Source organism: Crocodylus porosus, unplaced genomic scaffold (genome assembly GCF_001723895.1).
Source record: "Crocodylus porosus isolate Cpor-Errol unplaced genomic scaffold, CroPor_comp1, whole genome shotgun sequence".
In the NCBI taxonomy this organism is placed as follows: Eukaryota; Metazoa; Chordata; order Crocodylia; family Crocodylidae; genus Crocodylus; species Crocodylus porosus.
In genome coordinates this window covers 69,788,675-69,802,734 of record NW_017728943.1, presented here as the reverse complement: position 1 = coordinate 69,802,734, position 14,060 = coordinate 69,788,675, and the positions used below count along the sequence as shown (strand labels likewise).

Below are 14,060 nucleotides of genomic sequence, written 5' to 3'. Positions count from 1 at the left end.
TCTCTAAGGTTCACAGCCATCTCAGCACAAGCAGCAGAAAGAAGTACAGAGCCTTTCTATGAATGGAAGGCCGAGTACTGGACAGAGGCTCTCCTTGGGCAGAGAATGGTATAACCATTCCAGTTGTCACTGGAAATCTGGGCATGTAACTTAGAGCTCGTATAAGTAAAGATGCTGGTAATGGAGTCTAAAGATTTAACGGTGACAGGAAGCACATACCAGGGACACTGTTGCATAACCTTGGCACCAAGAGAGTATCATCTTGTGCAAGGGTTTAGATAGAGCAGTGGCTGTCAACCTTTTTAGACTCAAGGTACTTCTCCTCAGACTTAAGGCACCCCTTGAAAAATGCCAGCTTGCTTGTTTTTTGACTACAAAAAATAATACACCAATTCATCTGCCGCAAAAAACTCAGAAAGACTGCACCAGGTTGAACCAGTTTTAACACTATAGATTCCTCTTTGAAATCTCTGGGTTTGCACACCAACCTCTGCAGACCCTTGAGAGAATCTCAAGGAACCCGGGTTGAAAATCACCATAGAGAATGTCCCAAGAGATCATGGGGAGTGCCAAGCTGACAGGTACTGTGTGGGATGAACTTGGACCACCCGACACACTTCTAGGGCTGCAGAAATCCTATTATAATCCCACTAGCATTCACCTAACTTCATGGTACAGCCAGAAGAACACACGTTTCTGGATGATGCCCTGGTCATCCGGGAAAATGTGTCCTCCTTGTGGTTCAGGTCCATTCGTGCCAGTGCAGGGCGTTCACTGTTAGAAAAACACTAGCAAGTGGTTCTTTTTTCATCATCTTTCCTTCACACTGGTCATGGATTCATAGATTGTTAGGGGCTGGAAGGGACCTTGCAGAGCATCAGGTCGAGCCCTCCTGCTCTAGCCAGGAAGACAGCTGGGATCAAGTGACCCCAGCGAAGTGACTGTCCAATCTGCTCTTGAAAACTACCAGGGTAGGTGACTGCACCACCTCTGGAGGGAGTTTATTTCACAGTCTGGACACCCTGACTGTGAAGGAGTTTTTCCTGGCATTAAGCCTGAAGTGGCCTTCCAGGAGCTTGTATCCATTGGTCCTGGTCTTCCCCAGGGCTGCCCTAGTAAACAGTTGTTCACCAAGCTCCTGATGCACTCCCCTGATATAGTGGCAAGCCACTATCAAGTCCCCTCTCAACCTTCTCTTCTTTAGGCTAAAGAGGCCCAGGTCCCTCAGCTTTTCCTCGTATGGTTTGTCTTCGAAGTCACAGATCATATGGGAGGCTCTTCTCTGGACCCTCTCAAGTGTTTCCATGTCCTTAATGAAGTGCGGTGCCCAGAACTGTTCTCCTTGCCTGCTTTTTTCTACACCTCTTGACTCATCTACTTAGCCCAGAATTCTGACTATACAAAATACCTGCCTTGTGATGATCAACCAATAGTTGTCAGGGTTGTGGTCTGTCCTACAATACACTCCTCTCACACTGAATATAAAGCACTCAGGAAGCAGAACTTCCCCATGAGTTATTTGGAGGGATTTAGTGGAAGTGTGTGTGTGTGTATGTGTGTGTGTTAATCACTTGTTTGAAAGGAAATCACAATAAGCTACTGCAGTTGGGTTTGGCTAGAAAAAAAAGGGATTCTGACCATTTGCTTTTCACGCTGTGCTGGGAAATCCCGAGGAGCCTATTTTGGCAATCCCGTTTGCAATCTCTTCCTTCGGTCCACATGGGATAAGGATAGAGACCTTTTGCCCATCAGTTTAACAAGCACCAGTGCAATGTTAAAGCTCAGATCCACTTGCAATTCTGCACATGCTTGTGAGAAACCGTATCTACGTACAGAAGATTGCTAGCAGAATATTAAAGAAGTACATGAGGCAAGATCCCTGTTAGCAAAGCTCAGTTCTTCATAATGCATTGAATCTGAATACCCCCAAAATATTTTGTCTTACAAGACAAAAAGACAAGGCCCAAATTCTGGACTCTGCTAGAGCTGCTTTAAGTTTCTCTTGTACTCTGACAGAATCATGCTGGCCCTCTGTGGGGAATTCCCCTGGACTCATGCATGCCATGATGCACTCAGCCCTACACCACGCTCCATGCATTTCCTGACACAGGAGCTGCAGAAGGGGATGGGCCAGGAGCACAGGAGGAGAAAAACCCTCAGGGCTTTGTTCTCCAGCTAGTCTGTTCTTTGGAGCAGCTCATAGGCAACTCTGCAAGCCAACTGTGAATTGAAGCAGTGACTGGGACTGCACTGATTTATGACAAGGGCTCCCCCTACAAAGTGTGGGGATTCAGGAGGTTGTGATATAGCTCTGCTAGAGGTCAAGCTTCCGGCCTACAGACTGGAACACAGGCCACCGCACCTCTGTACCCGGTATGCAATATTCTTGGGCCACTGGACCCTCTACATAGACCCATCCCCACAAAATACTTCTAATGAAGAACCCTCCTGTGAACCTTCAGATCTTGATTCAAGCAAAGCACAGTCACAAAATGGCCCTTATTGTTGCTGTAAATGATGATCCATAGTGAACTCTCCAAGGACACTGAAATTACTGGCTGGCTGCTCAAACTTGTTTATGGCATCTTCGAATCCTAATGCATTTGACATTCAATTTCTTCCTCATCTTAGTATCTGCACCAGGCAAGTGTACTGCTGAATGTAGCAGGCAGGTAGAAAAAAAGCTATGTGGGGTGCAGGGCATCAAATGGAATAATTTCAAAGTCTACATACATGCTAGGGCTAAAAAAAAGTCCTAATCAAGAGTTCAGGATGCAGCTGATCAAATAAAGATAGCCTGCAGGCTTGTAACTACTGTCAGGGTGTACAGTCCAACATATTTCATAGATTTCATAGACATTAGGGCTGGAAGGGACCTCGGGAGATCATCGAGGGTTGCAATGGCTGAACTGGATTGTGACAACTAATGATATATCCCTCTCCCATCAGAAGCACTGGACAGGAACACTCACCTGTGCACATAATATGTGTGTGCTGTAATGCATATTAGATTGGGTCGGCAAGGGGAAATGGATGGCTTCCTCGCAACTCAGTAACCTGAGCACATAAAAACTGTGCATCTAATTCTGTAAATTCACCCTACCATTTCTTGTTCTTTCAAACATTTTTCTAGGGAGGAGATGTGTGTACCTAAGCACAAACGAAAGATACCATATTGTGTATGTCCCATGTTGTGATACCATGGTGACTTCCTCTTGAAAAAAAAATGAAAAAGTGTACAGAGTGAATAAGCTTCCTCTATGCAATAGCCGGTGTTTCCTCTCTTTTGTCATGAGTCACTACATCCCATTTGATGGGTTTCTTAGCAAATACCAGAGCTGATATTGCTAATCTAACTACAATTAACATCATAGCTGTAAGAATGTTTCAATTAAAAAAACCCTCTCTTCCGGAGAGGAGAGGACTAACTAACCCATAGTTGGTAGTTTTAAGTATCTAATAAATTGTAAAACTGGTTTTAGATAGATTTAGAACTGTTTGACTGTTTGTGCCATACTGTGAATACGTAAGGGGAGGCTTCTTCAATTCAAGCAGTAATGCTGCATTTTCAACCTGAGTTCAGTTCTATCACTACGACACTTTATGACATTCTGGATAGCAGTGACGTGCAGCTTAAAACTGTGAAGCCCTGGGTAGTCACAGATTTGCCACAAAGTAACCAACAGTTCTACACAAGAAATGGACAATAAAGACGTTTTCCTGCAGTATTACCTTAAACAGAATAAAAGAAGGAATTCATGTGAAGATAAGGGAAGCCCTGGCTAAATTTTACCCTGGAAGATACCGCATCAACGAGATTTTCACCCTAAGAATAATCAACGAACCAAGAGCATCAGATGACCAAAAAACACATCATAAACTTCAGAGATTTCAGGACAGCATTTGATTGTCTCCACCATGATTTTGCCTGGGACACTTTAAAGTGTTCTTGTATTCTAACACAAATGATCATCACTGAGGCTTGAGGCCCTGACCTGAACAAATGGCTCAGCACACACACCAATGTCTAACTAGGATGAATTTGCTCACCTTTACTGTTTGGCACTGCGAATGACTATTAGAACAATGAGCATGTGTACAAGCAGTTGATGAGGTTGACAATCAATTTTGAAAAAGAAAAGCACAATTCAGAACTCCTGCTACTCAACCTGAACATTACTTTTAGAACAGCCAGGGTGATACAGCATGCTAGGGTGCTGTGAGATCCTTTTAAGGGTGTTGCAGGCTGCTGCGCAATATTAGCACTGTTAGGTCTGCAAAAACCTGCACACCATCTACAGGATAAATGCTGAGGGTGTGTCCTGATGAGTGTGCATATGCAAGGGTGTGCATTTCCCATGGGACAAATAGCAATGGCACATATTTGTGTCACTGCTAGGTGTACCTGGGCATGCCCCTGCACATGCATGCCCCTGCATGGCAAATTGTCCTGAGTGGGGTAGGGGAGGCTGGGACCAGTGCCTGTGCTGGCCCCAGCAGCCTTACCTGAGGTCCTGGGGGGCTTCCTGGGGCAGCAGCAGTGTCGAGCCAGCCACCCAAAGCCTGGCCATCAGCCAGAGCATGGCTCTGGCTAGCCAGGCTCCCTTTCTGGTGGTGCACAGTGCTGTTGCATGCACTGTGCCAATTTTTTAGTGGTGGTTTTTTTGACACTTGGATCTCCTGATGTCAAAAAAACCTGCTGCACTGCTAATTAGTAGCATGGCAAACAGGTACATGTGCTCTGCGTGCACACTGGGGTGCCTCAAATGGGTTAAACAGCACATGTGCACTCCTCAGGACACACCCAGAGATTTCAAACAGGGATCCATGGTGTCCAAACCATTCTGACCTGCTGTGGGCTTCCTGAGTTCTTTGCAATAGAAGAACTGCTCTGTTATTTTCCATAGTCAAAAAATAAGTGAAAGCTAAGAGCTGGAATTTTTTAACAAGGGATACTTTGAGTCTACAAAGGTTGTGAGCCACTGCTTGAGAAAGTAAAGAAAAATGAGAAAGGAGTCCATTACACACCTTGTTGATAATAAACAGGTTAACAGGGAAACCCAAAAGAAAAAAAAAATCTCTGAGACTGACAAGCGCAAACCTACATTGTCATCCAGTCCAGAACTCTCCTCTATGGGGCTGATCTATAGCAGTTTCAACGGCCTTAGGGGCATCCTGAAGTGACTCGAATACAAAACTCTTACTCCAAGCCTACTACACCTCCTTGAAATAGCCACTCCCTAGACCTTAATCTACCCCTGTAGTTTACCTTGGACACTTCACTCCTGAAACATGCAGGAGCTGAGGTAGTATAAGGCTTGTGGCAGGCACAGCTAGAATAAGCCAGTCCCGAACATGTCAGAAGCAATAGACAGACAGCCCCTTATCTAATTTTTCATCTAAACAAAGGCCTGTTCAGCAATGTTGTGTATGCTATTGTAACTTGTTTTTCTTCATTTTTATGGACTGTGCCTGCTTAGCAAAATGACTCTTTTCCATTTGTACAGTAACCCACTGGTTAAGAAACCCAAAACCCTCCACTGCACATATACTTCCATCTGGGGAGTAGAGGAGAGAAAAAACCACACACAACAGATGTTCTTCACCTTGCTTGAGGCACTGCTGGAAGGTGTTCAGACACAACAGTGATGAGCCCACTACAAGAACTTGTGGCAGAAATTTAGCAGAAGTTAATTCATTCAGTGGTATTGTGTACAACAGAAAGGAAGACACAGTCCTCATCTGGAGCAGCTTTCATGGTCTGGAGCATCTTTTATATGGCCTTTAGTGATGTGATATGAAGAGACATGGGAAAAGGAAAGGAGGGTAGGCAGTGAAAGAGAGAATTTGACAATAATTTAAGAATTCAATGTGAGAAGGTGCAATGCAGTACTTGATCATCTATGGTAGCCTCAACTGGAAACTGAACACAATATGTCTTACCTAAGGCTCCTTGGCAGATATCTGTGCGGGTGGCACCTCCAACAATGAACTGAGGATTAGAGCACAGCTCCTAGAAGTGAAATAAATAAAGCATTTGATAAATAGACAGGGTTTGTACCTACACTGGGGGCTTTCATTATCTTTCTCCTTGCAGATAATCCTACTGTATCCATGTACGTGGCCACCAAGTCTTATGGTGATTTCCATTACAATACAACAAAACCACTAAAGGAAGGCAACATCAGAGACATGAAGGAGATCAAGAACAGAGAATGGTACTGATATCACACAACAGGGAGGGGCCATTATGTCAACAGGTTTTCACCAAAGATGCCATGCAATTGCTAATCTCCATCAATCCATATACATAGACACACGTTTGTGAACAAATTAACCTGCCCTCTAGTTTTTAATACCACATCTGAAAGACCCCAGTGGAGTTAATTGCAAGGGGCTTCTATGCACTTTGGAATGACTTACAACTGAGTTGGCACTTCTAGTATCTTAATGGGTGTTTGGAGGAAGCTTGAAAGAAACAGGCTGTTTATATCACCAGGTATGGAGACAGAGTAGCATGTTGCACAAATCACTCCCCCTGTTTGCACTCCCTACTTTGCTAAGGAAAGCAGTTTTCTAAGGTGACGCATTATAACTGTGAAATGAATGGGCATTCATTTCTAGTGGTGGAAATTTTCCACAGCTAGAAATGTTTCCGGGAGAGGAAGCAGTACAGGTATCTAGCCTGCAACCATCCCCTCTCTCCTGTCTCTCCACCTTCCTGAGACCAGGGTGATCCCAGTCTAGGGAAAGCATGGGGAGCAATGACTGCTTCAGTTCTCTTGCTCCCAGGGGTACTGGAGCAATGGGGCAAAGTCCCATGCCCACACCTTATACTGGGACCCTGGTGTGAGAGAGCTGGTGGGGAGAAAGCAGCAACTGTTCCTCCCCTCCCAAGAACCTTGGTTTAGAGAAAGCAGGAAGCCTTTCCCCTCTACTCGACTACTCCTTGGACTAGGAGGAGGCAAGCACCAGCTGCTCCCTTGCCTTTCCTGGTCTAGATGTAGGAAATGTTTCCTCACTGCTCAGCCCTTCCTAGTCCCTGAAGGAGTCAGGTGGCAGTGAAGTGTATAGGCTTTCATTCCCTGGGAGAAATCCTCTCAGGAGTGACCTCTACAGAATCGGAGATGGATTATTGTTTCTCCCGGAACCACCATTTTTGTTTTGGGAGAAACTCTGTGAATGCCTATATGCTCATAGTTTCTACCAGGCCAGCTAAGATTTTCCTGGTAGAAATGTAATGCCTGCATGGGTTGTGGCCTGTACCAAAGCAAACACATTTATCCGGGAATTTTAGGCTGTAAGGCAAAACAGCAGGCAAAGTTTATTTTTTTCCCTCCTGAAGAAACAGAATTCACCAATGCCCTAGGCTACCAGCCCTGTCACAAAAGTGCCTATGGACTGCATTTTCTAGTTATTGGGCTCCTTCCTGCCTCTGAAGGTTTTTCCATTTGTTCTTGGACTTGTTTCAACGGTCTTTGGACCAAATTCCTTCCTGTTTGCTATTCTTTTGAGTTTAAAATGTGTTATGCAAAGGATAAATCAGGGCCTTTGCAAAGGCACAGAATTGTGACTGACACTTAGAACAGCTTTGTTCAAATGTACTTCTGCAAAGGAGGAGAGCTGAACATGGGGGGCAGAGTACTACTAGGTTGTGGTGTTTTTTTGTTGGGGGAAGATTTGCGGGGGGGGCGTTGCCCAGCTGCCTTTCTACATTAGTAAAAGCAGAGGGAAGCATAGCTCAAAAGTGGGGGTGGAGAAGGCAGTGTGACTGGGAAAACTGAATTTAAATCATGGTGACTTACAAAATGGAGGGTGGCAAAAGCAACCCCCATGTGCTTGGGGCACAGGAAAAGTACAAGTTCTGAGAAGCCCGTTGCAACACTTCTAAAACCTGACAGGTTTATTTTACAAGAGACCTCTGGGAGTGCAGAGCTTGGTGCTCAGGGCCGGGATAATTTGCAAGAGCTGAGCACAGATTTATACCTACTTACACCAGCTGTATCCAAACAAATTACAGTCAAGAAAGAAATGCAGACAAATGCAGATTGACTCACATCCCAAAACAGCCAGCTGGCACTAGAAGACTATAAGTCCCTGCACTAGATGTGTGTGCACATGCAGCACTATATATATAGGAAAGCACTGAGGGCACACCGAGAAAAATGAATGTGGTTTTTCTTACATGCCTTTTACTTCCTGGAATAGTTGCACTGAAAATAAACATAACTGGCTGGCTTCAACTACTGGCTTCTAGTTTACAGGAAAAAATATTTACTTGTATTGAGCTCAGGATGAGCAAAGCAGTCGACTAAAATAAGTTTGTGAGCGATTCTCCACTCGCATCAATGTTACCCATGTAGCTCTACTGACTCCAGCAATTACTCTGACTTAAATCTCCTTCAGAAGTGAATCAGGTGCTCGATCGGACTGAACTGAATCTTGCAACAATTCGAAAAAATCCACTGAATCTTCATTTTCATTTTTGTGCCTTCAGTATTTAAGTCCTAGGAGTCCCAAATTTCCTACCAATTTTCCAACTACGTTTTTATAACAAAGAGCCTTGGAGAAATCCAAACAAAACCTCTGAGACATCCGAGATTAGCCTGTTTCTATGCATCATGGAGTTCCTAATTTCCTACATCTCCAGGCTCAAGTCCTGGCTGTGTGACAGTGCCACACACCTCACAAGTGCCTCCCTGGGTCCTCTGGCAGCACATTCCTACTGCAGAAGTCAGTACTGTACTTTCTGGCAAACGTTCACAATCAATAGCTAGGTTTTCACTGTGGCGTGCCGCAGCTTAGAGAAGTTGTATTTCTCCTCCAGCAATAGCTGCACATGGGACACAATCAAGTACTGCTATTTATCTGGGGGCCCTTCAAGACAAGGGGACTCTCAGCCTCTGTTTCAGGGCAACATTTTCTATCACTCTGTCAGGTTTTATTTAGTCCTTATCCTGCTAAAAAGGGGCCCAAGATAATAAATACAGATCCAGACCTAAGCCTGGGGCAGTTCTATGCCAGAGGCTGGTTTGGGTGTGGCCCATCAGCAGGGAGAGGGACAAGCCTGAAGACTCAGGTTGGATTCTGCAATGCATCGAGTTATTTCCACACAGTCCTGCCCAGTTTGGTCCATTATACCTGACTTCTCCACCCACAGCAATTGTTCTGACTGAAGGAGGGAAGCCCACTGTCATCACTGCAACCTCCCCCTTTTCAGCCAAGCAAGCACATACAGTAACTGTATCACTTGGTGTCCACCTTTGATCTCCGTTTCTCCCACCCCACAGGGCCCATTTTCCTACCGTTGGTCTCTTCCATACGATGCCCTGAGTTTTGTATGAATTTGGTCCCAATTCTTTGTACCCCAGAGAAGAGGCAGCTGCAGGGAAGGATGGATCTTGGAAGAGTTTCCCTGCCTCAAGGCACTCCTTCCTCAGCATCTCAAAGTCCTGATTGAGGTATTTAATGGCTTTTTCATTGGAGCCTAAGCCTCTTGCTGTTTCTCTGTCCTTGGCTAATTTAGCTGCAATACCAGACATGTTTGCCTTCTCCTGCTGCTGCTGCTGCGGGTAACATAAAAATGCGAGCCTTCCTGCTGCTCAGCAGAGGGACATCTGAGACATAAAGCAAACAGCAGCAGCAGTGTGTGGAGCCAGACCAGGGAGTGATTCATCAGAGGGAAACAAAAAAGACCCAGCAGTGAAAGCAGGCGTGGCTAGTGCTTAAAGATGCAGCTTCTTCCTGGTGCCCCTCTTGTGATTTGAGTCAGTGGCAGGGTGCCCGGAGAAGTCTATTGTTTCCAGCTGTGTATCTTGCAAGGCAGAATCCTCCTCATTGGGATGCTCCCAACCATAGCTTCTTAAGCAGATTGTCTGGTTTAGAAAGGTTCATTCCCTTAAAGAGGGAGCTTACATGAGCCAATATAATAATCCCCACTCTGTGGAACAGATCCTGGGGTATTTTTGCTCCAAAGCATGGACCTCTGCCATCTGACTTAGTTGTCAGGAAGAGTAGCGATAGGTTCTTAATTTGCCCCGTGTGCCAGCTTGTCAAAGGGGGTCACAACACATTTAGCCACTGTGAGGAACACTTTGACTGCCAGGGAAACTTATTCTGAAGTCCTCAGCAGTTCAAATCCCCTATGGTGTATCACTTATTCATGATCAATGGCATGAGTTGTCAGCAGGAATAAAACCCGGGACTTTGGCACCAGCACACAAGCCTTCATGGTCAAGACCAGAGGTGTCGAAGGTATGGCATATGGGCCAGATCCGGCTCATGAAACCATATAATCTAGCCTGTGGGTCTCTTGTAGGGGCCAGAAATAAGGATGTGAGATGGGGACCACTGCTGAAGTCTGGAGCATAGTGTTCTAATGGGGACGTCTATCAGCAGTGGAGGGGCAAACAATGAGTGCATGTGGCTCAGGTGCAGGTGGCTAATGCCACCGCTGCTTGCCCTCCCACCAGAGGTAAGCCTGGATCCAGCCCAGGAGGAGCCCTGCAGTTCAAAACCAGCCTGGGGGTCATGAGTCTGACATCCCTGATAAATGCGATATATGCAGATTGTATGGAATATGAAGCCTTTGTTTTCTGCATTTTACTCTGAACAAGTTTGCACTTGAAAAGGAATGGGCCATTCCTGTATTCAGTATTTTACCTTGGGCTCTTTGGGAACTGAAGCCTCAATCATTAATAAATGATTCCTCCTGACATAAATAAATCTTTCCTCCTGACAGGGTATGAAATGTTTGAAGGGAGCGTTGAATCTTTTCTACCAATGCTCTGCAGAATACCCAGGAAAAACAGCAAACTGAATGTTTACTATGCAAATAGCATGCAGAACCCCTCTCCCCTCTCTCCACCCTGCCCCCCACAAACAATGCATTGTTCTGTTGTCTTTCCTGCAGTCCCAGATGGCAAGATCTTTGCAATTACCTCTATTATAGTTAATTACATTATTGCCTAAAGATCACGATCCCATTGTGCCAATCACTGTACAGGACAGTCCTTACCCTAGAAAGCCTAAAATCTAAATAGAGAAGATGGAGGAAGGATCTACATTTTACAGGTAAGGCAACTTAGGCAAGGAGACATTGATGTGCTTTGCCCAAGATTATACAAAGTCTATGGTGGAGCCAAGAAATTAAGCTTTGATTCATGGATCCTAACCCAGTCAGTGCTCTGCACTCTTCTACATACTGTAATGCAATGAATGAAGGCCCTCTGCTGTTCTGGCTCTCAAGTCATTGGCTCCTAGTGCTGCCAGGTCATGTGGATTTAGTTTGCTAAATCACAAGCAAGTCCAGCATACCCAATAGAGAAGTATTTTTTTAAATTTAATTTGTATCTGAGGCCAAATTAGCCAAAACTAATTCCAAATCCAAGAGTCCAGAACCATAAATGATCCTACTACTGGCAAATATCCTCCACCCGCACCTGGGGCTTCAGTTGTTTCCTAAACGCTTGGTGGGCACCCTAAGTGCAGGCCCAGGCCTGGAGGCTTAGGGTTCAGATGCCCCCAAGTTTTGCTTGCCCTCAGCCATAAGGTCCTGGGAGCAAGCAAGAGAGGAGACTTCTATTTCCATACACGGGGCTTAAAGCTGCTGCACCTCAGTGGGTACTGAACCAGCCAGAAGAGCAGCTCTCCTGCCAAGTTGTTCAGGAAAACTGCCCTCTTGCACCCAATAGAGAAGTTTGTTTCTTTGTTTTTTGTAAAAATCTCTGTCTCTGTCTCTCTCTCTGTCTCTCTCTCTCTATATATACATATATGTATATAAGATTATATATCTACACTCCTCATATCACACCACAAAAAGAAAAAAAAAACCCTTCACCTGTTCCAAAAACTGCACCCATGCACCCGTACAAAGGCCCACTGGCCACCTGAACCCATTACAATAGTCGCATCGTGCGCAACACACACCAAAACAAAAAGCATATCCTGGTCCCTCAGACCAGGCAACATGTCCTTTCCATCCCTGCTCTGCTTGTGGAATCACATACTCAGTTCAAGTGTCTTCTCTGTTGCTGTCACTCCAGCTCCTGATAGAGGACCCACTGTGGCGGTCGCTGTCCTCTGTTCCGCTTCTCCCATTCTCTTCTTTGCTGCCACCGCCCCCTTCTTTGCTTGGGGCACGTTGGATGATCCTGTGCCGTGTGTCTCTGTGCCAGGTGACTTCAGCAGCATCCTTTCCATCCTCTACTACCAATTTTTGATAGTAGGTCCGGAGTTTACTCAGAGCCATTTTCATGTAGCCCGCTACCTCTACGTCCATTTGCCTGTGCAACAGGAGGTTCCTGGCCTTCCAAAGGGCGCTCCTGATGCAGGATACAAACTGGTTGAAGCAGGGTGATGGGACCCAATAGAGAAGTATTACATCAACATAAAGACGATGCTTAGACAGTGGGTATCATGGCTACTGTCCCACTCTGAACAACCACTCTCAGGTCCCTCACAAGCAGCTCATCACCATATTGGGGGTATGTATATCCTACTTTGTGCAGCACTTATCAGTGCTATGGGCTCACTTCTGTGCACCCTGTGCAATCATATTGACAGTGGAGGTTGCACACAGAAATCAGCCTTGTGAAGAACAACAGTAAAAGACTCCAGCCCTCACCTGTCTTTAAGCAGATCCACCGTCCAAGGACTGTTTTGTTCACCCCTTCTGCAGCCTGAATCACAAACCCTGGTGGGTGCGGCGAATGTAAAATTCCACTTAGAAGGAGAGCTGCTTGGGTGAGTACAGGGTGGTGGCACTAGAATAAAGTGTCACCTGGCTCTTTCAAAATGTTTCTTTTGTCTTTCAGGGGAAAAAATTATCAAGCCAACCAATAAAACCCATTCCAGCTCACTTTGTCCTTGCTTTCCTCACGTACAGATCTCATGGTTTAAGTGTTATCAGCTGTTCACACTTATTCCTTCACTCCTGAGCCTGAATCTTACCACATACACAGGGTCCAGGAAAGCAGACTTTGGTCAGGCAAAGCCCCTGTGGGAGCCAAGGGAAGTTTTACATGAATGAGATCACATTACTGCCCTGGCCTCCAGTGTCTACAGCAGCTGCTGCAACTAAGAAAACCCATAGAAGAGCAATACAACCTCCTAGAAAGGGGCAGTTTGTTTGAATCACTCACACAGTTTGGAGAGTGACAATGTTAATGAACTTTGGCTTGCTTCAGATCCATTGTTATCCCTTCAATTCAACTCAGAATTAAGCCGGTTTGTGCTGTCTTTTTTCAGGCTTATGAAAAAGCACTTCACGATATCCAGCCCAGCTGCTAGTGAGGTGGAGCCCAGGGTTTCCTGCCCCCGCCTGCCTGAAAGATGAGTTGGAGCATAGAAGGGCTGGGAGGGGTCACCAAATTCCAGAGTTATTTTTCCCTTTTGAAAGCTTGTGCAGATTCATTTTTTCCAGGCCATAGCACCACTGCTGGCCAGCTGAGCTGCCAACATTCCCCAGAGGAGGGAGTAACTTGTGATGGTTACCAAAGGAGCTTGAGAGGACAACTGTACAGCCACAGCTAGTCTGTAACCAGGGCCCAAGAAACCAGTCACAGTGGATTTTTATTTGTAGAATGAGAAAAGCAGTGGAATTAAATTCAAAGAGGCCAGTCTCTCGCGGTCTCCCACGAGGCTAGCACGAGGTATTCTGCTGTACTAGGCAGTTCCTTTGGAAAGCTGCCCTGGCATAACAGCTGGCTTGAGCCAGGCTGCTGCAGTAACTCCTTGCTGTTGCTGTTGGTGCACAGATAGGTAGGCCTGGCTAGATTACTGTCCCTCCTTGATAAGGGTAGGCTGCCTGAGCTGCCCTGCTCATGCAACATGCAGATTCCCAGCTGCTTTACTGATTCCTCTGAACACTGTGGGAGCGATGTCATTGAAGGCATTGAGCTCCCTGCACACAAAGGACACTTTTACATGTAAGGGGGGTTTAGTCCTTAGGGTTGCATTCTATGCCCCCTACATTGAAATGGTGGGTTTTTAACTGAAACCCACCATTTCAATTTAAGGGTTTCCGTCACTGTTATGGCAAGGGGCCTGAACCATTTTTT

General features: G+C 45.6%; 1 protein-coding gene across 1 annotated transcript in view; it reads right to left on the bottom strand.

Annotated features, from left to right (window-relative positions):
* The window catches only part of CAPN2 (calpain 2), a 50,797-nt gene extending 41,118 nt beyond the window's left edge, over positions 1-9,679 (bottom strand). The window contains exons 1-2 of the mRNA XM_019549532.1: positions 9,306-9,679; positions 5,944-6,013 (exon numbers count right to left, since the gene is read on the bottom strand). Of these exons, the coding sequence (XP_019405077.1) occupies positions 5,944-6,013; positions 9,306-9,542 (307 nt within the window). The 5' untranslated portion in view covers positions 9,543-9,679. The remainder of the gene's footprint in view (positions 1-5,943; positions 6,014-9,305) is intronic.
* Positions 9,680-14,060: the final 4,381 nt, after the last annotated feature.